A 26,529-nucleotide genomic window follows, 5' to 3' on the forward strand; every position below is an offset into this window, starting at 1 on the left:
CAACGGCGTCTGATTAGAAGAGACGGTATCGAAGGTTTAATTGAATGGCAGAGGATGGCCCATCCATCATTTAGATGGGACGGGGTAAAATAGATTGGAAGAATATTGCCAATGGTCAGCAGTAAGCTTAAAGCACACACACACACACACACAATACAATCAACCTACTGAGGAGGTTAACCTGTCAGCGTATGCACAGTATATTCATCCAGTGAAGAGAGGTTGGATAATCATCCAGCATCAGCTCACGTACATTATTTATGTTTCACAGTTTTCTATATATCTGCACAGCTGGTTTGTATCATTACACAGAACGTATCTGCAGTTCAGCTGAACATTAAAGGCGCCCTGTGGAGTTTCTTCTCATTTGGATTCTGTTTATACATTTTAAATACTTCAAGATTCAAACCATCTTAATGCTGCTAGTGGTAACCACTGTCACTGTTTATTTTGTAGCTTGTTATCATTGTGTGTTTCTGTGTGTGTAAAGTTGCTTCAAATGAATCGCCCCCACTGGTTTTAAAAAAGTTGTTTCCAGTCAGAGCAACTATTTTCATTTTTAGTCAATTTAAAGCAACAAATTCACAAACCTTCAACATTTCTTCCTCCTCTATGATAGTTGACTGAAAACCTGAAGGAATAATAACCGTGATCAGTATGATGAGTATTTTGGTTTTGAACTGAACTGACAGACGCACATTGGGAATCGTGACGGACGGTTTTATTTGACGTTTCATAGACCCAATCACCGAAAGTCAAATATGAAAATAAAGATTACAGTAGTCGTAGCCCTTGAATTAACTGTCAATATTTAATTCTTTCAAACATTTCATGATCAGACAGGAGACAGAGAGAGAGACGAGGGATGAGACAAACAACAAAGGACTGAACTCAGATCAAGGATGCTGCGATTTCAAGGACAGCATCCTGAACCCTTCGACCACCTGCCAGGGACGCCCGTCTTTGTTGTAAATGTTTGTTTAAGAAAAAAGAAAAAAAGTTAAATATGAAATAAAACAACAGATCTTCTGTGAGGATTTGAAGACTCGCAAGTGGAATCTGAAGAAGTTTGGCAGTGAGCCACATGTCAGTTGCCATGGAGAGAGGTCCATGGTTACAGTCTTTTAAAGGTTTTATATTTGCCAAAAGTGTCTTTGTACTGTAGGTTATTTTTAGGCTCCAGCATTGAAAGAAAGAACAAAATCAGTCGATTCTGTATCTTTCATGCGATTGTTCTGAAGTGCGGCTTTTCTTTGAACATTGATTATATGACCGAGGAGAGCTGAAGGCTCAGATTTATGTGCATTAAACAGAAAATATGACGGAGGTTTGCAAATGAAGCGTGTCTTATATGGCAGAAATGAATAAGATCAAAATGTTTTCCACCAGGAGAGGGTGAAACAAAGGGGTTGCAATCCACAACTACACTACTAGACGCCCCTGAAGCCTACGTACTGCTCCTTTAAGTTACAGAATCAATGCCGACACAATGTAACTGACATAGAAGATAGAAAAATATCAGTTTTCTCATCACAGAGGAAAATCCAGAAGCACGATTGTTACGAAAAAACTTAAACCAACTGATCTGCGACATCGGCGTTTTGTGGAGGTGATGATAGCTAAAACACTTTGGAGGTTCAGAGGGGATCAGAGGATTAGAGATCATGTTTCTGCCGAGGTCTAGGAGGAGACCAGATCAGTTCTGGACAGTTAAGCAGAGAGAAGGGAGGAGGAGGAGGAGGAGGAGGAGGAGGAGGAGGAGGAGGAGGAGGAGGAGGAGGAGGAGGCAGAGCCTGCACACAGCAGCTCTCCACAGATTACTCCCTTCTCCATGCTCGTCAGATTCACCAAAAAAAACAATCACTGCACAATTTATTGCCTCGAGACATGAGTTATCCACCAGGAAACAATACCGAATAAAAAAGTGCGACTCTTTATCCGTTTAAGACGTTTTCATTTAGCTCCAGCTCACACCCCCCCGCGGCCACGCCGTGAGAGCTGACTAACACTCATCACGTCTGATAAACCTCGCAGCTACACAGAGACTGTGTAAAGCTTTGGAAAGCAATTAAGGCGGCGGCTCGGGATACACGAGGGGGGGAGTCTCTCTTCCCGTCACCGTCGCTGCTCTGACAAGAGCCGACAGTTAATACAACGTGGATGGCTGAGCTTGAATTTATGAAATATTCATTTTAACGCAGAGGGGAAGGTGGGGGCGGCCCTATGTATAATTTATAACATCTGTATTTATGTTGGAGTGTGTGCCATGTGTGTGGATTTTTAGCCATTTCTTGTGGGAATCATTAGTTTGCTCTGTTGAAGGTGCAGATCTCGGTGTTGTCGATGCAGGAGGATGCAGAGCAATCACTAGTAATGCACTCGGGGTCTGATTGCAATAAATTTCAGGTCGGCCGGATTGACCGGGTGTAGCTGAGGCGAGTAAGAGCACATGAAGAAAGGACTGAAGGACGGAGAGGCCGGCCGGCGGAATTAAATGGAGCTGTTGAAGGAGCATCCACCCCCTCCTCCTCCTCCACACTGCCACAATCCTCTCCTCCAGCTACTCCCCCACCTCAGGAGGAGAGGTTATGGTAATTCAAAGGGCTAAAAATCAGAGAGAAAATGTGGCACTATATGAGGAAATAGGCAGATTCACAGATTGTGTTTGGTGGGACAAGCTAAGTGATATTACTATAAATCCAGGAGGCACACAGAGGGAGCAGAAGTGTGTCTGAGCTTCAGTCATAGGCTGACAGCCCTGGCACCGTGGACCCGACTGGCATAAGGCGGCGTGGTGTGCCAGGTGCTGATAAGGGGATTGCTTTGGCGCGGCGGCAGATCACACTCGGGGCTCGGATGTTTGTTTGAGTCACAGCACGGCGGATACTGCTGTCACACCACTATTTGATTTCGCGTGTCAGTCGGGTGCATGTAGCCTGAGCATGTAAGCATGCGTGGCCTGCTCCGACACCTCTGCTGCGCTAGGATGTTTGTTTTGGTGGAAAAGCGGCGATTCCTCTGGGCTTTCCCGTCTTCATCAAAGGCTGCTTATCGTGGGAGATACAAGATAGGACTCTCCTGAGGGAGAGCTGGAAGGAACGCCTTGTCTGTGGGAAGAGCCCGCAAAGGGTCACACAGATCAATACAAGGTCAACCAATCAATCCACGACAGAGGTTAATTTGGCTGGACGACCCTTTCATGTCTGAGCGCTTGGAGATACTCCTCGAGAAAGGTGGACGGGCAAACAAAGCAGCACGATGTGGAGGAATCTGCCGGCGTGGTTTTATTATAAACACACGATGGAACAAGTGTCAATCACGTGGCTCCTGGGTGGAGGATGTGGTGCTTCAGGAGCTCAGATGATGTATGCAGAGTGTGTTTGTACGCTCTCGCAGCGGCGCGGCGCTCTTCAGGTACCTGCTTGTCAGTCAGAGATGCCATTTTGAAGCTTGCAGGCGATTTGCATGGTGCATCCTTGATTTGACAGCCAGACAGAGCGCTGCTCCGCATTCACAATCCAAACCCTCCGTCTATCAAAGTGACAAAGTTTCGCTCGGCGCGTTGATCTGACACATGTCAGAGCGCGCACCGTGATCGCACCAAAACACAGACGCTCTCGCCCGGAGGTGTCGTCAAACCGCTGACTGATTTGCTTACCAACCACTGAGACACACAAACAGTGATCAGGATTCATGTCCAGCTGAAGGTAAAGATAAGAAAACATTCTGTTTAGACCTACGTATCAAACAAAACTGTCAATATGATGAGCAGAGAGCAGAAAGATTACAGTTACTCTTTGTATGACTTGTCAGCATTAACGACGACGTCCAGGGAAGCCTTGGAGAGCACGAGGCGACCTGTGATGGACCTCACTTATGCCAAAAGAATACAACTCACCAAGCCACCAGATCATATATGAAGTCCACTGACTGTTTATTCCTGCCCAGCAGACCAAAAACAAACAGCTCTGACTTCGTGGTAACGTGAGGACAAACCTGCTTTGTACTTTTTCGATCATGCAGAGAGCACTCCAACTCAAAGACATCTCAAATTTGAAATGCACTCACAAATTTACAAGAGCTTTGTAGGTGAAAACATTCACACTAATAACACAAGATTAGATAAGCTCCAGAAACATCGGCATGCTTGTATAAAAACGTTTTTCTTCTTCTCGTACGCAGAACGAGGCCTGGTGAATTTCAATGAGAGCGCGACTCGGGCACTGAAACCAGAATGTCCTCGTGATCCTCATCAAATAATCGTTGCTGATGACTGGCAATCAGAGGTATTCACAATGACAGATGTTTGCAAATAGGAACTGTGTTCATTTCGTTCAATGGGATAAAATCAGGCAGAGAGACACGATGAGTGTCCCCGTGGGGACAGAGCAATCATGCAGAATGTGTCAGTGATATACAGTTTCAAGCCGTCGTGTCACGAGGCATGAGACTCACCTTCTGGAGGAAAAGGACAATCCTCTGGACCATCTCAGCCCGCTGATCCTCCAGGCTGAACAGGGTACGCGGCGTGCGGATGAAGACTTTGGTTTTGCCGTAGGCCACGTCGTGGTCGAACCCGCACCCCTGCATGAGCCTCTTCACGGCATCTTTGTCTGACGGCAGGTCATGGTTTGGCCACGTGAACTCGGAGATCATCTTGTATCTGCAGGAGAGACGACGGATCGGGATATTTAGTTGATTTAGTCTAAATCATTCAAAGGACAGAGCTTCTAGGTCTGTGAAGTGAACACCGAGTGTCTTTCTAATGGCCAACAGGGGGCAGCTCTGTATCTGTACGACTGTAGATTGCCATATAGATCTTCTTAATTACTAAGCGAGCATAGGACTTGAGGCTCCTGGCGCGGTGCCATGAAAATCACATCGAGAAAGAGGATTCATTATTGCAGAGTGCTCCTGCAGCTCAGTGTCGAGGACAAGAGGTCAAATTATGCCTGTAAGAGTCTTTAAGGCCTTTAAAGGAAGCTTTTATCATGCGGCTTGTAAGACCTGTTGAAGCCGGATACAAAGAGTCATAGCGTCGAGCCACATTCAATCACGAGTGCTTCGTGTAAAGGCTTGAAGGTTAGTCACCAGAGCTGAGAAACAGCTTGTGCTGCTGTCATGCAATAAACGTCCTTCCTGTATTCCGATGATATCCAACAAAAACAAGCCTCTTATGATGTGTGTGGGTTGTTTTGATGAAGGAAACACTCATCAGGAGGAAGACGCACGGCTTTGCTGATTGCTATTAAACACAGAAAACCCTAAAGTTCATAGAAAACTTGAACCGATGGAGAATATGAGACGTTTCAGAGACGGTAACGTCTTCCAAAGACCCCAGAGATCCCGGCGCTTGTTAACAGACTGCACCCCTGTGTCATTTCACAGCCGACCCAGCACCAAGCCTGTGATGTAATACCGAGTCCAAACACACCAACAAGGTGGGCTGGAGTGACCCAGTTGGACGACTTGTCAGCGTGTTATGCAAGGGACTCATTACCTAACCCTCTGTCCATCACAATGGCTCCTACGAGGGCAGTGTGACAGCTGGGGAATGAGGGCAGGGCTGGTGTGCATGTGTTTGTGTGTTAACACAGAATGATGTTACCATCATTATCATGCCGTTTGGATTCAAATCTGTGGAAATATTGTGACCAAAACATGATTATCATAACTACGATTAATAAACCTGTCAGGTTAGGATCTCATCTGTACACGGCTGCTCGTCCTCGACCACGTGGCGTCTAAAGTCTGACCTTGATCTGACACCAGTGCTGTCACAAACATTGTGAAATATAAATATAGAGGTGATGTCAGTAATCAGTAACATTTAAATTTATTTTCTTTAAATCGACTGATACAGATACAATCAGCCAATATTTGTTTTAATGTGTTGGCCATTAAGTAATGTCATTATATCTTTATATTTATACGGCTCAGCTGTAAAGAAATACATGTGTTTAAAGTCAGCATGAATGACCTTTATTTGTGAAATATAACAATAATCTTTCGTTAAAATATTGTTTTTGGTCACAATTTTGTTTCAAGTTTACTTTTCTGTTCATCGTTACTGTTTTAAGTTCATTGTTTGATCAAATTTATTACATTTTTATCAGAAATGTTTCTTTATATTTCCTGTTTATGTGAAAAAAACATAAACACCTCTTAAATATGTACACTCAGTACTGTGACTGACTCATTTCTGCAGCACACTGAAGTGTCTCTTCAGTATTTATAATCCAGCGTGCTTTAATCGAGGTCAGAAGATAAAACATACGAAGCTTCGAGGAATCTGACAACACAAGAAGACGAAGCTGCTGCTGGAGGCTCTTTGGTTATGACTGATTAGATCAGATGGCAGCTGATTAGAGTTACACAACACATACTTACACCCCACATTCAGGACGTGTCATGTAATATCCCTCATGGATGCCCACTGTGCAGCTTCAGATGTTCAACATGTACGCTTACGTAAATCTAGAGTGCGTGAGGTGAGGGAGGGAGGAGGTGTTACTCAATCACTCCTTCTGCCCAGACTTTAAAGCATGAGCTGATATTGAACACAACCCCGATATGACTCGACAACACATCAAACGATGAAATATGTTGGCTGATTTTCAAAGGATTTATCACAACTTGAATCCGCCGAACCAAACAAATCTACCGTGATGTGATATCAGAAGACAAGGTGAAGTTAAAACAATCACGTGTCCGAGGTGCTTAGTATGATTATGACGTCGCGGTTACCTCTGTAGGAAGCGTGGGTACGTCTGTCTGTAGGCGAAGCCGGCACGCCGCACTCGGACGTTCTCCAGCAGCCCGAGGTACTCCACCTGATGGCGGCAGCGCTCCTGCTCGAACAGCAGAGGAGACTTGACGTCGTTGGGTTTGATGCAGCGGACGTAGTACGGCTCCTACGGAGAGGCGTAAACAGAGTGTTAACAACTGCTGGTAAAGGTTTGTGACATAACAGACGGAGAGATGTTTCTACTTATTTTGTGGCCTTTAATTTGACTTGACCTCTCCTCAGACAGGGAGCATCGTTTAAATGCACTAATGAGTGTGAAGTGATGTGAAGTGTGAGTAAACTCTCAGAGTGGGCCGTGTAGGTGGCTGAACAGCGTTGAGCCTCCACTACAGCTCTGGATGTGATGCTTTGGTCCTGACTGCTTCACCTTGCAGGCCAGGTTCTCCACCAACGAGATCATGGAGTTCTTGAAGAGCGTCGCGGCCGTCAGCGGCCGCTTGGTGACTTCAGTGATGCTCAGTTTGCCCTCGGGCCACATCCCCTTCAGAACTGGGTTAGAACTGGACCAGAAAGAAAAAACATGGATATACAAGTAGAGACTTCAGCAAAACTCTGTTTTTTTTACCATCCAACATTCATTAAAGCTTCTTTTAAAGGAGAGCTCGTCCTGTGCTGATTTTTTTAGAGGGATGTCATGTAGTCAGGAACACAGTGAAGAGAGTGTGTGTGTGTTTGAAGCGGCGTGTGTGCGTCACCTGTTGTACAGCAGTCTCTTGAAATCCTGGAACAGAGTGTCTTTGTTCTTATCTATGAATCCCACCACTGAGTACCTGTGAAAAGAGAGAGGCAGGTAAACGGGCGCACACACATACACTTTTGTTTTGCTCGTACAAACTGTCCTGATTACCGTTCTTTAACGGGTCACGACTACGCGATGAGTCTGACCTTTGTTTAAATCTAACTCGCGGAGACAAACAGTTCACACGTCTGAACTGTGATTTGAGACGCTCGTCTAAATATAGCCGCGTACACTTTGCGTTCATGTGTGCTCTCGGTGATGAACCTGCTATAAATAACAGAGGCCGTGCTGTGAGATGGTCTAAGTGGTTCAGGGATCAATCAAGCCTGCCAGCCAGGCCGCGCTCCTCTGCCCGAGTCCTCCCCTGGGCGGCTGACACTTAGCTCTCACAAATGGGCTCCACACGTTTCCCTGAGAGCACTTTTCGGGGGGCTCAGCGTGTGTGATTTTTTAATTTGAATGACGTCCAAGTACTTTTGGGGATTGCAGAGAGGGAGGGGAGAACGCTGTGCGATGAAGATGTAGTTTAAATGTTGGAGTGCGTGCACTCTGTATGTTTTTGAGTCCTTAAGTGTGCGTCTCAACGCTTTGAATGTCAAGTAGGTTATTTTTTATTTGCACCGGGCCCTCATTATAATACGATACATGCCTTACAGGATCACTGTGTGGGATTAAGTGGAATCAGTGCAGTGCAGTAATGAGTGAAAAACACAAAGACAGTTTCCCATCGGAAACAACAGCGAGGTGAAGCAGGGAGAATATTCTAAATATATAATGTGCAGAATAAACTGAGGCTGATATTTTTAGGTTTGTGCTACGACCAGCTGTTACTGTTCTTGTTTTGTTTTGTTCCGAGTGTGACCTCCTGTCTTTGTGTGAGGATATGTGTATCCATGTGCAGCTCCAGCTGACGGTGAGACCTATTTAAGATCCGGTTCCTGCCAGTGACGGCGGGAGAACCTGGCTGAGAGTTTATCTTCTGCTCCTCATGCTCTGTGAAAGATTTCCCCGTGCTTCGGCTGCTCGGTTTGTTTTTGTGATGCAGAATTTGCTTTCTAAGTTTGTCATTTGTGTCTGTGGTCACCTTCATTTTAAGGTCTGGTTTAGTAGTTTGTCTCTTTGTGGTTTCTTTTTGGAGGCTTCCCCTAAAAAGCTTGTGTGTTTTGTTCATTTGTGTTTTTCATTAGCAGAAATAAACTGTTAACCAGTGTCGACTCATTTATGTCACACTCCTACACCTCAGACAGGGACGTAACAGTTGTTTTGTTGACGCTCCTGTCCACGGTTGTCCACCTGACTGTGGACCTCACACAACTCCACTTTAAATAACCTGAACTGTTATTCTTTAAGGTTTTTAAGCACTACATGAAATCCTTATGTAATAATAAAGAGGTTAAAGGTTAAACATGATCTCGTTGGTCCTTTAATAACATAATATCTTTGTGCATGAATGAAAACCAGGGAAGATTTCAAAGATCGTTACATTACAGTTTTATTGGAGCACCGACTCGATCAAAGGCGTTATATAAAGTGAGGAATCAAAGGAATTATGCATCCTACTCAGAAAGTGGTGACGAATATTTAAATCCAGAAGATTCAATAGAAAAAAATAACTCGGGTTATATAAAGAATATAAAGACAACACGGATGAGTGGTGCTCCCACGTCCCCCCCCCCAAAAAAACCTCAGGTTTTTTATTTAGGAACACAAACACTCATCTGCTGCTGAGCTGGGCCAATAGTACAACACTGTGCTTTCAGTAGGCAGCGCTGTGCCATGAATATGTATTAACAGAAATGTGGGAAAGGTGCATGAATCAGCGGTGAAAGCTTTTCCTGAACAAATCAAACTTCAAGATACTTACACCACGTCTCCTGCATAATGCCTGATGCGAAAGTCTCTGTCGAACTCCAGGCTCTTGTCAGTCGGTGAGAGCTGCAGAGAGAGAGATGATGAAGCTTTAGATTTACACGTGAAATGATATTACGTTAGTGTTGGCATTAAATCAATGTTTACTTTGTTATTAACATGAGCGTTCAAGCCCATTATCATTTGTTCACCGTGTCTCCTAATGAGCAGAAGTCAACAGGAAGCCTCTCTGCTCTGTGTTACATAACAAACTACATGAGTCAAACTATAAAGTGTATACAAAATAAAACTTTTTCCACCTCTTCAGACTAAATTTAAAAATGTTTTCTCGCTGCTCTTTGTTCTGAATGGCGTCTTTGAGAACACATGACGATGTTTCAGTTGTTTTGCTGCTGTCAGGCCGGCGAGATAAACACTCTTTGTTGCAACGTCATAAATTATGCAGCGAGTCATCATCGCAGCATCCGAACACTTCTCTTTTTAAGTCGTCTAAATAGTTCTTCACGTAGTTGAAACAAAGTGCATAGACCTAATAATAAATATTCAATAAGACAAACACACTTCATGTTTCATGTGTCAAAGAGACTGCAGACTTTTGAGCCCTGATAACAGTCGATGGTAAAAGTTTAAAACTTCCCACACAAGTTGCCCAAAGCAGTGATGTGCACATCATGTTATGAATGTTGTGCCATAACTTCTGTGTTAGAGAAGCAGCAACATACTGTGCAAGCCGCGATTAAAGAGAAGATGTGAAACTGAAGACATCAAATCAGGATGGAGCCAGAATATATTCATCAAGAATAGATTAAACCGGGCCGGCCGGTAGCGTGGTGGGTTGAGCGGCCGCCCCGTGTGTGGAGGCTATAGTCCTCGCTGCAGCTGGCCCCGGTTCGAATCCCGCATCGGACGGCTAATTTACTACAAAAATGATCTTTAAATAGATTAAACCAGCAGAACTACTGAATAAATGTTCACTGTTCAATAATTAAATACATCGTTATCATCATGTGTTTTTGGTTTGACTCTAGAGGATAAATCTGGATCAGCAGGTCCAGTTGAGCGGCTGGTCAGCAGATCAGACTGGCTGTTCTGGACAGTTTCCAGGTGGGAATGTGACTTAAGATCAATAAAAACAATAAAAACTTTGCAGTTTTTGGTTTCTGCTGCAGGTTCAGGAGCTCGTTAAGACACTCTTTACTCCTATAAATGTGCAGGACGCACTCAGTCATAATCAGAAAAGGTTTGTAGGATGAATTTTAGAACCACCTTTTGAAAAATGATGTCCAGATTTACATTTATATCTAAAATTCTTCTGACTTCAAATCTGCAGCTCATGTAGATGACAAATTCTGATCTAATGTGACAAATACGACAGCTACCGATCAGCAGAGAAGGAGAAGCCTCCTCTAATAAATAAGAACTATAAATTTGGCTTAAATATAATTTCATCGTTTGTTTTAAACCCCCCTGAAAATGCAGATTTTGGACTTTCCTTATCAAAACTCTTTGGGTACATTTGTTTTGTTGCTACTCTAAACAGGTTAAACTGAAAAGCAAAGAATGATTCCTAACACAGCTCGAGCTTCTGCAATAAGAGACGCAGTGATGTGGAAAACACCGACACTGTCAGGGAGGATAAAGTCTCAGAGAAAACAGAGAGAGAGAGAGGAGGACAGCCGGAGAGACGACGTGCAAGATGTGATGAATAAAATCCAAGAATGGGGGCAACAGAGACTGTAAGACAGGAGCTGAGGAGGAGGAAGAGGATGAGAGGGGAATGCAGCGTGAAGGAAGAGACGAGCTAAAAAAAGAGCGTCTGTGAACTGATGCCTGTATGTAGGACAGAGGAGGCATGCACTGAAACGCAGAGAGGTCTCTCACGACCTTCAAGCAGCTTCTGATGATGATTCGGCTTCCTGTCACTGAAAATATAACGCTCACATCAGAGATTAGAGGCGGATGGGAGTGGAGAGAGGTATCCTGTGCTTTCAGAAGAATGGTTAGTCTTTAAGAGTGCAGGAAGCAGCCACATTAAAGCTGTGGAGAACGAACAGATCAATATCTGTGTAATTTAACGTGATGCATCATCTTTGTTTCATCCGCACACAAAGAGAAATGTAAAAATATAGATGTGACTTCACGGGGAATCATGTCTCTTATGTCATCCCTCCTGATACCTCCGAGCAGCAGCTACAGCACGGGTTGGTTTGGACTCCGCAAGTCAGCGGGGTAACATGTGGCCTTTTCGGTTGATTGAAAACCAGGCACACCGCCGTGTTCTGGTGCACGACCACAACCCGGATCAGGAGTTGGGTAGAATATTGAGTCAGTTAGGGCCTGATTTTTTTGATGTTGTGATCAGGGAAGGTGAGCTGGTCATCGATCATGACTCCTGAGTTTCTCGTCAGCCTCGTAGGGCGAGACACAGGGAGGCAGTTCTGCTGAAGTCATGGGGTATAGTAGGTTTGGCTGGAGGGAGGTTGGTGTTCCTTCATCCATTCAGAGATCCCTGCAGATGTCTCTTGATGCTAAACTGGACAGACTACAGCCTAATGTCTACAAACTATCTCCATATGGATGCAGAATCTGTACGCAAGGGATCAAGACTTTGGCATGAGAAGCTTTCTGGTTTCTGTTCATGTGATCGCACGATCAGTCATGTTTGAGGAGGCTTTGGTGGCAGCGGCAGAGGTGAGCTACCGCCAGATGAAGTATTAGATATTAGATATGCAGATATCTGTTATAGAGATGAGCTGAAATGTGTCTTTCTTGTCATTTTTTTGCATATCGGGTTGCTAATCGGACTGCAGATGCTCCATATATCAGCAGTCATCCCGGAAGCCGTCAGCTATCATTCAGAGAGGCTTCTGAGATGGACGACATCCTGACTCCTGCCCTGACAGCCAGCCTCCTTCCTGAATAACAGAGGCAGATTAATCAATGACCGGGATTTAAGAACGAAGACGTCCGACAACAAGATCCGACCTGAAATGTGTGGTTGTCCACATACTTTTGGCCATGTATTGTACTTAAGTTTGTATAAGACTGGACACTAGCGTGGACGAGACGGCCAACAAATAAAACTTTTACAGCCACTCCGCTCTTCTACCGCGATGCTATTTCCGTCAGCTGAGCCAACACAGTGTGCTCCGTTACTTTGAGAAAATGTTGAATGAGTCACCGGAGGGCTCGGCGCGCACACGCACACACTCACACACACGCACACACACACACACACACAGAGACAATGAAAGACAGAAGAGTCCCTTCTGAGAGGAAATATTGTAAACACAATAAAAAGCTCAGAGAGCTGAATGAATCAGTCAGCCTTGATTCGGGTCCAGAGCCCAAATCAAAAGCACGCAGGTCCCCACAGAAAAGCTCTGACAGATCCAAGTGAAATTCCTCAGTGAAATCAAAAAACTATTTACTTCCCCGGCTCTTCAGAAGTCCACTGAAGCACTGAAGTGCTTCCAGTGAGTTTCTTTTTTTTTGTTTTATTGTTCACAGTAACGTGCTCAGCAAACTAAGAGAAGAAAACGGTTATGAACCACGCTGCATAATTCAGAGTCTGCGACACAAAAAGATCTTTATGTCCTAAAAAAATTAAAAATAAAGAAATAATCTATCTGGAGACGTTTTCAGGTGGAGAACACACAAACACACAGAACAGAAAGACAAACAGATGCACCGTCAGACAGACAGCCTGCATCTGCTGGAAGCCGCACTACCCCTCATCCATCACACTCAGTTACACTCCACTACACACACACACAAACATGCTCTATGCAGACACACACACACACACACACACACATGTTGGCAGCGTTATTATTAGCACCTCCTCTGTGTTTGGGATCGGGCCTAATGTTAAGATGGAGGGTGTGATGGTGATGGCTGTGTGTGGAGAGGGAGGGCAGACTAATAGGAACAAGGTCAGCGTAATGAGAAGAGGAACGAAGGCACGAGCCAACAGACGAGACAGAGAGAGAGGGAGATTAATATTAAGACTATTCAGAAGAAATGATCCACAGCGGGAATACACTGTGACTTGATACGGATCAAATATATTTACGTGATATTACAGAGTTTATTCCTCGGAGATGTTACAGTATATTCTACAATTATTCGTCGATTACCTCTGAGGTGTTTAAGTCAGAGGTTGTCAAAGAGCGAGGCGGGCGGTGACAGTTACAGTTTTAGGGGATGCTCGGTGAAGAAATACAGTGAACTGCATTAGTTATTATATTAGTTATCAAAAGGAGGTCACACAGAAGAGCCTGTGTGTGATCTGGGTAAAGTTACAGTAGTTTGGCTTCAGTCTTTCTTTCTTTGTTTTCAGTCTGAAGTTTGGCACAATTATTGAGATGAAATGACAAAATAATGATGCTGTAGTCAGCCAGGGATCGAGTCAAACTAAGAAAGCAAACTGAAGGAGAGTGTGGAGCTTTGTCTGGCTTTGAAAGTCATTTCCTAAACAACTAATAAGTATGAATGAGTGAATGTTCTTTTTCTTGGTAATACAGAAGGAAGAAGGTTTACTTTGTCGATCCCTCACTCACAGACATGGAAATGATGGTGATGGGAGAGGTGGTGGAGTGATGGGCTGCCACGTAGCGGCACCCCGGGAGCAGTTTGGGGTTCGGTACCATGCTCGAGGAGGTAAACTGGCATCTCTCCAGCTACTAGTCCACATTTTTAATATTTTACAGACAATAAATGATTAATCAAGCGCAAAAGTTTAAGTGATGATGAATAATTATTACAATTCTGTTGATGTTTATGTTATTTGTGTTGCCAGTACAAGTTTAAGTGCTTGTTATATTTATTTGTTTATCATAAATCAGTTCTAAGAAAAGAAACTTGATGGTTGCCGGTGGAAACCTCGACTGTGCACGGAGTAAATTTAAACATTAAATGTAAAGCAACACACTTAATCCCCGGTTGTTCCAGTGGAAAGGCTAGTGATGCTAATTCAGGCGGTCGAACGCCGATTATGCTGAGCAGCTTCAGGCGTATCACTCCATGAATGTCAAGCAGGGAGAAGAGCGGATTCAGCAAGCTTCTCTCAGGGCCGCAAAGGTTACAAAATTAAATACCGGTAGCATGTGTGGTAGCATGATTATTTTTCCGATGAATCGTTTGATCTGTTGAAACGCTGAGGCTCGCAGTTTCCCAAAGCTCAAGGTGACAAACGGCGTCAAGTTGCTTGTTTTGTCCGAAAACAATCCAAAAACCAATTTACAGTAACAAAAGATAACGATAAATAATAAATGATGACACTCCAGATGCTGGAAGCAGCATATTTACTTAAAGAATGACTTCAATGATTAATAAATGATCAAAATAGCTGATTAATCAACTCTTCTCAGCTCCATGGCATACGTTTATTTGACTTTCTTTCAGTGTGAAGTGGCAGCAGCAAAATAATTCATCTTCTGAAGCCATCTTCATCATTTGAATTATATTCTTGTCTGTATAGGAGTAATTACGGATAGCCAAATTAGCAGATTAATTAAGGAGATTTCCGGCACTGAAATGAGACGGAGGTAGAAGAAAAAAGGGGGCAAAAAGGTGACGCATGAAGAAAAAGATAATTATCTTGAATATGAGATGCACAGACTTAGTTTTTTTAAACATAAAGGCGTTTTATTAAAGACAAAGGCGGCCACAGGGACATATAAATCAGAGACAGGCGCAGAGAAACACAGGCAGGAAAACTGCGAACAAAACCTGAGGTGAGAAGGCGAGAGACAGAAAGGGGGAGGCAGTAACACGAACATGGTGGACTGACTGTGTCAGGTACACGCTGCAGCAGCACCCAGTGTTAACGCGACAACATTTTCACCTTTATTACTGTGCTGTGCATTAAGATATTGTTTGCAGAGAGAAGACAGATTACTACGAGCGCCTCCATTACTTTGTGGAGAATATAGAGCAGCGTAATCAGGCCACAGATGGCCGTGAGGTTCCTCAGCGGTGACAGAAGCACCACCCGAAAGCTTTAACATCAGGACATACCCGTTATATAAACTAAATAGTCGGATAGGAATTATGTGACTCACGCTACGGCCTTCAGTGACGGAGATGTTTGAATGACGTTCATCCGAGGGAAGAACCACGTGTTGAAAAAGATATGGTCTCTGTTAATTACACACTTGATACTATCTAAAAGATCCAATCTACAATCAGAGTGACGTCATTCACGAGCGGTTAACTAGCGGACGATCTCCACCTCGCTCTGCTGCTGTGCACAGACAGAGACGTTATCTGGAATTATGATGAACGCAGCAATATGAACAAACCTGGTTGGTACCATGTAGGTTTTGATCTACTACATCTTTAACAAGAAGACTCATTCAAACACCTACACCTGCAGTTGGATCTGTTAACTTTCCTTTAAGAATAACTATTGAAGGAATATTCTGTGGTCTACTCTTGTCAAGAGAAAACTACATACGTCTTTGTTTTTCTTTATCGTTTCAACATTAAAAGCACTTTGCAAGTGGTCAGCGATGGCTGACACACTGCAGTAAATAACCACATCATCGGCATACAAATGAAAACGAGCATCTGTCATGTCTTGACCCAAATTATTGATAAAAATAGTAAAAAGAAGTGGGCCGAGTACAGAGCCATGTGGGACACCCTGACAAACAGAACAGCTGAAAACTGACCATCGAACTTAACGCAAAAAATAAATCCTATTTTGTGTGCCTAGGTCTTTTTTCTTTTGTCATGAATGTCCTGATTCAGAGCTATGAAGATCATCAGATTAGGACTGAGAACTGGGAATGCATACAAACAGGATTTGGATTAGGAAAAAACAGATCTGATCCGATCTGTAATCTCAAAAATGTGTGGACACCCGAAACAACTTCATCTGTGTAAAGAAAAACAAAACTGGTAGATTCTCCGTTCATCTTAATGTGTCTGCACACACAGATTATTCCAGTAAAAGATAAAGCCCCACGTCAATCTGACCTTCCCTAACTCTTATCCACTCCTCTCCTGTTTGCCACCTGTGCCCTCCTGCTCTCCAGCCTCTGGACTAAACAGCCATCCACCAGAGTGTGAGCCAGACCTCCCGATGAGCAGCGTCTGACTGTCTCCAAACATGTCAAGAACTCACAGTGGGTACCACAGGAGCTAATCCAGGCGGCAGATGAGGAGGTGGATTTTGCATCTCATGCCCAATGCACTGACTGGCAGCTGTCAGGGTATTAAAACGCTGAGCATCGAGCTACATCCTCACTCCAGACTTATACATGAGTACAACCCACCAAGCTGCTTCAAGCTCCCACGGACATCAGTTAGACTTCTCTATATGTCCTTAATGCTACTGATGACCTTGTGCCTCCCTGCAGCTAATGAACACAGCACCTCGGTGATTAGCATCACCAACACATGGCCCATGAAAGCTTTACCACTTAGCGCAGACCCCTGACATCCATTCATACATGTAGCAGCAGCATGCGGGAGACACACACACTTTACATCCTATTAGTATGCTGCACCTGTATGTGCCATGTGCTGAGGCACTTAAGGAAACATAAACATGGAGGCAGATGAGATAATTAAGTAATAAATAAAGACAGCACAGAGAGGCAGGAGATACAAGTACTGATTAAGAGAATAAGGAGCATGTTGATGCTTCAGTTACAAAAGAAATAACTCGCAATACATTCGGACTTCTACCAGAGACGCCAGAGAAGAATGTGATTTTTGTCCTCCTGAGGGCAGCAGAGACAGACACAAGACATGTCGCATCATCACGATATAAAAATGGAGAAGCGGCGCTGATAAGAGCGAGACTGATCCAAAAACACAGAAACACTGAGATAAGGCTCTGGGGAGCTGATGGCAGCAAGTTGGGTGATAATTAAATCCGATTTCATCACCACAAATGTAGAAATTCATCTTTAGAAAAAGGCTCAATAATTTCCTAAAATAGTTTTTAGCAAACATTACTCAGCACATGGCAGTGCTGCATTATTTAGGGACTATTTTTAGCTGAGGGTTATTACTCCTCTGGGTGCACTGAGGGAGTATTTACAGCAGCAACTCTATGTTCACGTTAATGAAGGAAGATGTCACCCAGTGCAACACTGTGGCTCTTTGTATGTTTTTCTGCCAACAGTAGTTGGTCCGACATGCTGTTGCTAGTAGCAACCAACTGGCACAGTGACAGTTGAACTGTTAGATTCACAGTTTTGTCAGATCTGTGACCAATTAAATCCTTACTGTATCAAAAGGTCTGCGTCTGATCTTAATTCAAGGTCAGAGGTTCGGAACAATGAAATAATTAACGTTACATCTCCTGTGATGTACGATGTTGTTGATCGGGATGAAGCTGCACTATAAAACTACAAAAAACTGTTAACTTACTGTTGTAAATGTTACTGATAACTATATGATGTGTTGTACTTCTTATGGGACTTGGGGGGATTTCGAGCAATCCAACAACTTCCATTAAATACCAAGCGGTAACCTCCATGGCTGTGAAGTGAAGCCAATGCCGAAATGCTGAAACCTGCAGTTCCTCAAACGTCCACTTGAGGCTGGCTCCAGAAGTGAGTCAGTCTCCATAAGTCCCCATGTTTCACAGCAGAAATAAACATGTTTACAGCCTGGTACAAAAAACAGTTTTGGTCTCTGTAGCTAATTTCCCCGTTCATGACAACTGTACTGAGGGTGAATTTATATACAACTCACCTGTTCACATTATATTAAGGCTTAAAGTTATGCAGGATTAAGAGCGTGGACGCTTTGATTGACAGGTTGTTGCTGACATCTTTGCCGATTTTTAGATGAGCCGGGAGGCGGAATATAAATACTTCAAAAGCTTCAAAATGGTTCATATGCACACATATACTGTCCATTATTTATAGCGTCATTGGTAAAAAACTGCACAGCCCAACTTCTATCTTTAACCTCATGTATTTAGTTTTCTGCACAGCTGTGCACCTGCATGCGTAGTGGCAGATTTTTAATAGATCTACGGCACACAAGAAAAACAATTTAAGAAAAATAAAGAAAACAACCAGCCAGTTTGGTTTGTGGTGCAGTGACCTAAAAATAGCATCAAAAGCGAAGAAGTGCGCAGTTTGCTGCCAGTTCACTCAACACGGGTAAAACATTTATGAAACTAGTTAAAGTTCAGTGTGATGAAAGTGTGGAGTTTAGCAGTGGAGACAGCCGCACCGCCGCACGAGCGAAGCAGCACATCGGATCTAAGCGTTTCTCTTTAGGTGAGACGTCTCTCTGTAAACAAGCCCGTGGCTGCCATGCATCAAAAGTGTCTGATTCATTCACAACGAGGCTGAGAAGCCTGGAAGCCGATGAAAAGAAGTTCTCATCAGCAGGCTGCAAAGCGACATGACATATTGAGATGTCAAAGTTTAAAAGACACAACAGAGTGCATCTGTTAGTGATCCCAACTCCCTTTCCTCCGTCTGCTTTTGATCAGTGATCAGGTCTTTCCAGGACAGTGCAAACGTGCTTTGTACGCAGCCATGTCTCATACATTGTGTATCTAGTGAATGAAGGAACGGACCGGGTTAACCACAAGGACGGGCTGTGTGTGCTGTAGACAGAGTTGGGCATCTTCGGTACTGGAAGGAGGCTGAGCCACACAGATTGTGTTACAGGAACATCTCCTGGAATAGATCTCTGACTCATTTTCTTTCTATACGTCTTCAGTTCTTGGCAGTGAGGCTCGAATGCACATGTTGAACACCGTGATATTTTGTTTGTTTTGTGGCGGCAGCAGAGAGAGAGCATGAATCTCAAATGCAGGTTTTCAGAATTTGTGGTTTCTAAAGTTTTGATCTATGTTTCATGTCTGTCCTCGGCGGAGGGAGTTGCTCAGCAACTGAGTTGTCAAGCAACTAGCTTTATAAAGCAACACAAGGTGTTTTAAGTGCGCGCTGAATCATTGGATGAGATTTATTTCCCATAAATCTGAGATATTTCACTGTGGAACACTGCATGAAGAAGCTGATCATAAAATGATCAGAACTTTTAAATTGTTTATCCATCCATCATCGTCTTTTCAGCTGCTGAATGTTTCGCCGTGTTCGTCAGCTCGTTGCTGACTTTGTTTGTCATGTTTTATTAGAGCTTTCTGCTGCTGAAAATGAGGTTGATGAGAGCCAAGTTTGTGGACCAGTAAACCCCAAGGGGAGCTGCAGATTTGGGCGATAATTCCCTGTGGTCCTGTCACCCATTTCACATTATACATCATTTGATCCTTTGTTAATATGAAATATATAGTGCGACATCACTGCCTGTATTTCCAGCATTAGTTTGCCTCAGCCTTTTTCTCTCCTTGATGTGTACACCTCACATTTAATTCTCAGCCTCTCGCTGCGCGCCTCTCTTCCTCTCTCACTTCATCTTTATTTCCACCTTCCCACTTTTATCCTGGCAGACAGGCTCGAGGAGATGTGAGCTATGAGGCTGGAGAGCAACGGTGGGTGTTTCAAGTCTGCACGGCTCCTGTACACTTTGAAACTTTCCCCCGGCAGCTAATTTGCATCCTGAGTGTGGGCTAGGACTTTCTATTCTGGGTCACACTCACATCCAGACAGAGTATTTCTTTCTCTCTTTTGTCTTTGTCTTGAGAGTGATGCTGCACTCAGGAGGACAGCGGGAGAGCAAACTGACACGCAACACGGATGACGCTGTGTTGCTATGGTGACGGATTGTTGACAAAGAATAGAGTAAAATATATATTAAAATGATTTCCCGTGTATTATTTATTGTAATTATTCCAGCAATGCAGGGAGCTATAAACGTGCAGCTCCTCTTTGTGCAGATCGCTCATGTTTTGTCCACGTGTCAGGTTATAAATTCGCTTGTGGAGGACGGTAAACAGTCCAGATCTCAGCTCAGAACATCAGCTCTGCCGTCTGCTGTCCGCCTGAATCCATGTGAATAATATTCTCACTCCTGAAATTGAAGAAACCCTCCAAAAAGGAGGAAGGTCACACAAGTAAAGAGTATAAAATAAAATGATATTTAAAGATTCAAAAACAAGTTTGATTTACTAATACAAGATATATATATGATTAGAAACAAAAGCCTGTAGTAGCTGGAAGGTGCAAGTCCAAAGGATGGAGGGTTGACTGGTAGATGGAGAGATGTCTGTGCTCTGGACTGCTTGGATTACCGACATTATAGCATCACTGCATTAATGCATGTCCTGTGTGAGTGCATGTGTGTGCAGGATTACCAGCAAAAGTGTGTAAATTAAATTCCCCCGATTAATAAAGAATATAAAGAACAACCAAAAACATAAAAAACATTTAATCACAACACTGCAAGCATTTCTCCAACCACTAAGAGAGCTGAGAGCAAAATGTCTAATTAGACATGACGGTCCTGCTGATTTACCTTTTCAATTAATGTCCACATGGGATAATTAATCACCCTGTTATCAATTTACAGGTCCACAGACGATAATTTATCACCGCAAACCACAAAGAGGAGCTCATTGTTGCTCAAATCGACGATTCATCCAGCGCTCGTGGCTCTGTTGTGTCCTTTGTATGAAACGCTGTGTGTGCCAGTTTTTCTACCCAAACAAACTGAACCACCACGACTATGTTCCTCTTTATACTCTGAATACTTGTACGTGTTTCTCTGATGAAAAACTTTTAATAAAGAAAGTCGAGGTTGGTCAATGCAGTTAGATTTTGTAGCATGGCTCATTTAAAAACTCTGAATGTTGTACACGGGCAACACTTGAACTCACTTTTAAAGAATGGTTTATAACGCATGGCGACGGTGCGAGCAGCCATCAGGCAGACGGCTCCCTTCGCCTCAGTGGACGTGCCCACAGATTCATTTCAGTGACAACATTAAAAGTTATCTGGAAGCACTTTGGCGATATTAACTCCCATGACTGTTAATCTAAATGGTAATACACACTGTCTATTCCCTGGAGATCCACTAAAGCCCCCCAACAATTCACACTACTCCCTGACAAAAAAAAGTCCATTATGTTAAGGTTGCCTGGCAACAGGACTCCAGACAGTACAGAAGAAAGATTTCTGGCTAATATTGATTCATACCAATATTGGTTCCAGGAAGTAGCAGCTGGATCGCTGTAAGTTTCACATGTCTCGCTGCCAAAGGAGGAGGAGGAGGATGAGGAGGAGGAGGAGGTCAGGGAGCAGCAGAGGGGCGACAGCAGGGAGCATATTGACTCCAAGATGAGAAGATGAGAGTGAAGCTTCAGCGATCAATACAGCCTGCAGCACACCACTATCTTTCTTTATTTTCAGTTGGCTTTGTTCACGTGAAGGTGCAGCAGCAGTCTGCAGGCTCACTGCTCTCTCTCTCTCTCTCTGCATCACTTTGTCGCCTGTTGCTTTAAGTGTTCTGATGTACAGTGTGCAGATGTTTACGACTTCTCATCGCTCATTTCTGTAGCATCACCATCTCTCTTCCTCCCACTTCTCCCTCATAAATTTGTAAATACATCCCCCTTCACCTCCCTCTCTCTCTCTCCGGCCGAGCGCCGGCTCTGCCACGCTCCCATTGGCTGACAGTGACATCACTTGTGTGCAAAGTGTCGAGTCAGACTCCGGCTCGCTCTCTCGGGCAGCTGATGCCCCCTTGTGTCCGCAGAGGAAAGCGCAGTCGTGTTAAAAACACTGCTTGACTTTATCAAACATCCCTTTTTTTTACATGTTAAACATGTGCAGAGAAACTTACACACACACACACTGACCCCGGATCAGTGAACATGAGTGACCTTCACCTTATCGGAGCCATCTGATCCCAAACTGAAAGCGAGGATGTTTGTAAAGTGAATTGGTTTAAGTTTTGTCCGCCTGCACAGGCCATTAGAGCGAATTAGACTGTAAGCCTTCCTGATTATTAAAGCTAACAGGATCATGTTCAGCCTCTCCTCTCTGCTGCTAATGGTTACTTACTGCGCGGTGTAATCTGCCCTCTGCTGTTCTCAGGTTACAACAGCATCATGCCGCATCACCACTCGCTGATACGATGCTCCACGTTTACATTTTAATTACATTTTATCGTTTGTCTTGGTTATTTACGTGCCAGGAATCTGTGATAAACATGAACCATCATGGATATTTCCAAATAAATTTGGATTCATCTATGAAAAGTCAGAAAATGCAGAGAATAAATATTCAGTTCCCTATGAGCAAATTCTCACATTTGTGAAGCCATTTTTGCTTTATAATGAACTTTATTAATTATCAGAATATGTGCTGATTAATTTGACTACTTTGTTTGACTTCAGTAGTTTAAAAAAATACTGCAAACTGTGTGTAACTAACTGATAAACGTAACAGGAGACGTGAGTATGATGTTGATTCAAACCCATCAAATGATTTTCTGATGTCGATGTTGTGCACTGGAAAGCAAACGTCCGCTCTGCGTTCAGCGTTTCCTACCTTGCGGCTGGTGTAGTGGGCGTGTTTGGCCAGTTTTCCGTTGAGTCCCTGGAGGAAAACCTCGTCTGTGACTTTGCCCACGTTCATGCAGGCTTCATCCAGCACAGAGAAGATGCCCTTATGCTGCTGCTCCACCAGATCCACGATGATCTGATTATTGAAGTAATCGATCTGACGAGGAAGGACACAGAGGATCAAAAAACAAAGTCAAACATCCATTTAGGAATCAGCCTCTAAGATGACATGACGCAGTATCGTACTTACATGTTTCCATGGGATGCCTTCCCGTTGATACTCTTCCTGTTCCTGCTTGAGCACCAGCTGGATGAAAAGCTGCTGCAGCTTTTCGTTACAGTAATTGATGCAGAACTGTTCAAAGCTGCAGCACATGAAACAGAGCAGAGTGAATGTTAATATTATGTTATGAATGCAGACACGCACACCATCATTCAAAAGTTTGGCTGAGAGGACGACTTGATGTTTTTTTAAACGGTCTTTCATGCTTTTATTTTGTAAAACCTGTACAAACAGCTTTGATTTTGTAAGTGGTGGTTAAAGAAGAATATCAGGAATAAGCAGCTGTTGGTAAAAGAGTATCTGTATCAGGATCAGTGCAGGTTTAAACAAGAACAGGTTCCTGTTTGCTTATAATTACTATAACGAGGTGAAATAAAAAGATGAAAACTTCAAAACAGAAATAAAAGTTTGGTCTCAGGTTCGCACAGCTAGAATATCAGCTGGACACACTTTGGAGTAGGGCTGCAAAGGGGTGGAAAAGTTCTGGTAAATTTCTGGAAAGTTAAGCTGGGGAATTTTGGAAACATTCCAATTCGGAAACTCCATGGGAATTAATGGAAATTTATGTGAATTAACTGTAAATCTGGGATAATTTAAACAAACTGAATCATATCCAAATATTTTGTTTTGTCATAGGCAGACATGCAAAATAAAACAATTAAATATAAATATGTAGTCCACGAGCTCACATGTGTGTCTTCACACAGTCTCTGTGTGCTCTGGGTTTTAAAGTGTGGTCCAGGTACAGAAATCACCTGTGCAGGTAGGGGGCGTGGCCTCATTAGCCCTGCAGGAAGCAGTGTGCTATGTGCATGTGACTGAGGAAGAGCAGATATTCAAGTGGACCTGCATGAAATCTGGTTGTTTTAGTCAAGATGATGCTAAAATATATTTTCCCAAACTATATTTAAGTTTCCTGTTAAAGGGAAAACCTTCAGGTTTTGTAAACTCAGGTTTATTCTGTTAATTCCAGTGGAATGATAAGTGGACTGGATAGGAAATTCAAATTCAAAAGAATATTTGGGAGTTAAAATAGTTCTAAAAGTTTCTTTTCCTGTCATGCAACACTGTGTGGACACCAAGAGAACAGGTGACTCCAAACCTTTAAACCTTTGAGTGTCACATTCAGAGAGAGGTGGAACTTAAAACACAGATGTAATAAGATTTTATGTTTTATATTGGTGTCATCCAAACCTGTTGTTCTGGAAAATCTCGAAACCATAGATGTCCAGCACCCCGATGACCGTGTTCTTCCCGTGGACTTTGGCGTCGTAGTTTTTCACCTCGATGATGTCATTGATCCGTCCCACAATCCAGCAGAACAGACGCTCGTACATGGCCTGAGGGCGACACAGTGTTAGGATGAATACATGTGAGCAGGTGCCTTGCTCAGAGGCACGGAGGAGTTTAGCCCACGCAGATAATTAACAGTTACCGACGGGTCCGCTGAGAGAAATGTCAGACTTTTGTTCGCAGCCCACAGTGCTGCTCTTCCATCTGCCTACATACATTACTCCCTGCACAGTCTGCAGTCATAACAGTGTGACTCACGCTGGTGTGAATCGCAGCTGAAATATCGCCGTGCATTCAGCTAAATGTCACCACCCCGAGGCCGTCAGCTGACCCACAACATGTCATTCTCTATCTCCCCCAGCAATCACCTTGGCTAGAGCGTCTCGTCCGTAGCTGGCCTCTTGCGTCGTGTGCTGTTTTTCGATGACATCTCGACCCGTGGCCACGGTGCGGTACAGCAGGGCCTTCTCCACGTTTTCTTCTTTGGTGGACAGCAGGTCTCTGATCACAGACACCAGCTTCGGGTTCTCTATCAAGGTCACGTCGCCGTCCACACCGAAAGTCAGGTTGCCCTGGAAGAGAAGCCACGTGGGACAGCTAATGAAAAGGTGCAACATAAGAAGTTGTGTCTTTGAGCCAAATCCTGCAGCATCTGAGAGAACACGCAGCAGTAATGAGGAAGCGTCTTGGTGAATATCAGCTACCTAAACAGGCCAAATACTGTCTTGGTCTTGGTCATGACTTTGTGTGAAATCTAAAATCTATACACAGATCTCTGACAGTGGGACACATCTGGTGTAAGACATGAGTGGGACATGATAACATTGAGTATTACCAGATGTAGGATGGTGGCCAGGATCTTGTAAACAGTCTGAATCTCATCCCCTGTGAAACCGATCACTTTCATGGCGTCGGCTACAGCTTTGAAATCGGCCCCGTCGTTGATGGAAGACTGCAGAGAGACAAAAAGGTTCAAGCTGATTACAGCTGAGGCAAGTTTAAATCTTGATATACTACATTTGTTTTGTGTGTGTGTGTTTTCTCTTCCAATTACTGTAGCCAGGGTATCGAATTCCCACAGTTAATTAAACTACAAACTGGTGCTCGCCTGTGATGACTCGTTACATAGAAATCGGAGCAGCTGAGGCACACACTGTCCACAAAGCGCCACCTCAGCTGTTTGGTTGCATTATGTTCCATGACATCAGGCTGTTTGTTAACGTCGAGCGGTTTTTGTTCCCACTCATTAAGCTCGGGCGAAGATGGCGGCGCACAACAGAGGTCTAAATAAAGAACAGTGCTTTAAGCTGCAGACAACACAGAGGTGATGAGTTCATCCAAATATGTTGTCTGTGTGGTTTGTATTCATCCCTCTGCAAACAAATGTCACGCCGACGCTCTCGCAGAGGTTTGTTTATGCACGTTTCTTTGCATGCTGCTTGGACTGTGTGTTAATCCCACCTTAATCTGGCCTCCCACTTTGATGTAGTTGTAGGCCGTCGGGTCCTTCTGCATGTGAAGAGAGCGTAGCAGGGAGTCCGGGGCTCCTCTGAGCAGCTGGTGGAAGACGACACTTCATTCAGCGCCTTTGTTTTGTGTTTATGCATCATCATTACAACTTCACACGGTGCCACCTGTACTTTATGACTCATACACATTGAACAATATCGCAGCCTGAGTTTGAATATAAAAGAGCTCGACGTCCAAACACAAACTGTGGCCTCATTCATCTCATTAAACTCCCACTACACGTGGGAACAAAAGGCCTCTTGATGACTTAGACATTCTGCACGGATTCATATTTCTGTTTCTCGCACGCTAAACGGATTAAATAAACGACTGCATGCACACACACACACACACACATTTACCTGGTAGAATGAATGAAAGCTCCTCTCGCCTGGCTGTTGGAAAATGACTCTGGACTGTTGTGGAAGAAAGCAACATTCAGAACAGAGAGTGTAACGTGACAGTCGTCTTAAAGCAACAAAAAGAGTGACTCATGGCTTCTGTTACATTCTCTAACTAAACTAACCTGTGCAGCAGAACAGTCATTTCCTGCAGTATCTGGTTTAACATCATGCAACCCA

General features: G+C 43.7%; 1 protein-coding gene across 3 annotated transcripts in view; it reads right to left on the reverse strand.

The window, feature by feature from the left end:
• The window catches only part of myo1d (myosin 1D), an 80,708-nt gene that overhangs the window by 35,459 nt on the left and 18,720 nt on the right, over positions 1-26,529 (reverse strand). For 2 of the 3 annotated variants that reach the window (XM_027289322.1, XM_027289323.1), the window contains exons 5-16: positions 26,311-26,364; positions 25,901-25,996; positions 25,275-25,391; positions 24,808-25,011; positions 24,341-24,486; positions 23,114-23,228; positions 22,850-23,020; positions 9,412-9,482; positions 7,504-7,578; positions 7,176-7,308; positions 6,748-6,914; positions 4,456-4,663 (exon numbers count right to left, since the gene is read on the reverse strand). In XM_027289322.1, the coding sequence (XP_027145123.1) occupies positions 4,456-4,663; positions 6,748-6,914; positions 7,176-7,308; positions 7,504-7,578; positions 9,412-9,482; positions 22,850-23,020; positions 23,114-23,228; positions 24,341-24,486; positions 24,808-25,011; positions 25,275-25,391; positions 25,901-25,996; positions 26,311-26,364 (1,557 nt within the window). Of the gene's footprint in view, positions 1-2,522; positions 3,702-4,455; positions 4,664-6,747; positions 6,915-7,175; positions 7,309-7,503; positions 7,579-9,411; positions 9,483-22,849; positions 23,021-23,113; positions 23,229-24,340; positions 24,487-24,807; positions 25,012-25,274; positions 25,392-25,900; positions 25,997-26,310; positions 26,365-26,529 lie in introns of those variants that run through there. The other variant, XM_027289324.1, reaches the window with a different exon arrangement.

This window comes from Larimichthys crocea, chromosome XVI (assembly GCF_000972845.2).
Source record: "Larimichthys crocea isolate SSNF chromosome XVI, L_crocea_2.0, whole genome shotgun sequence".
Lineage (NCBI taxonomy): Eukaryota > Metazoa > Chordata > Actinopteri > Sciaenidae > Larimichthys > Larimichthys crocea.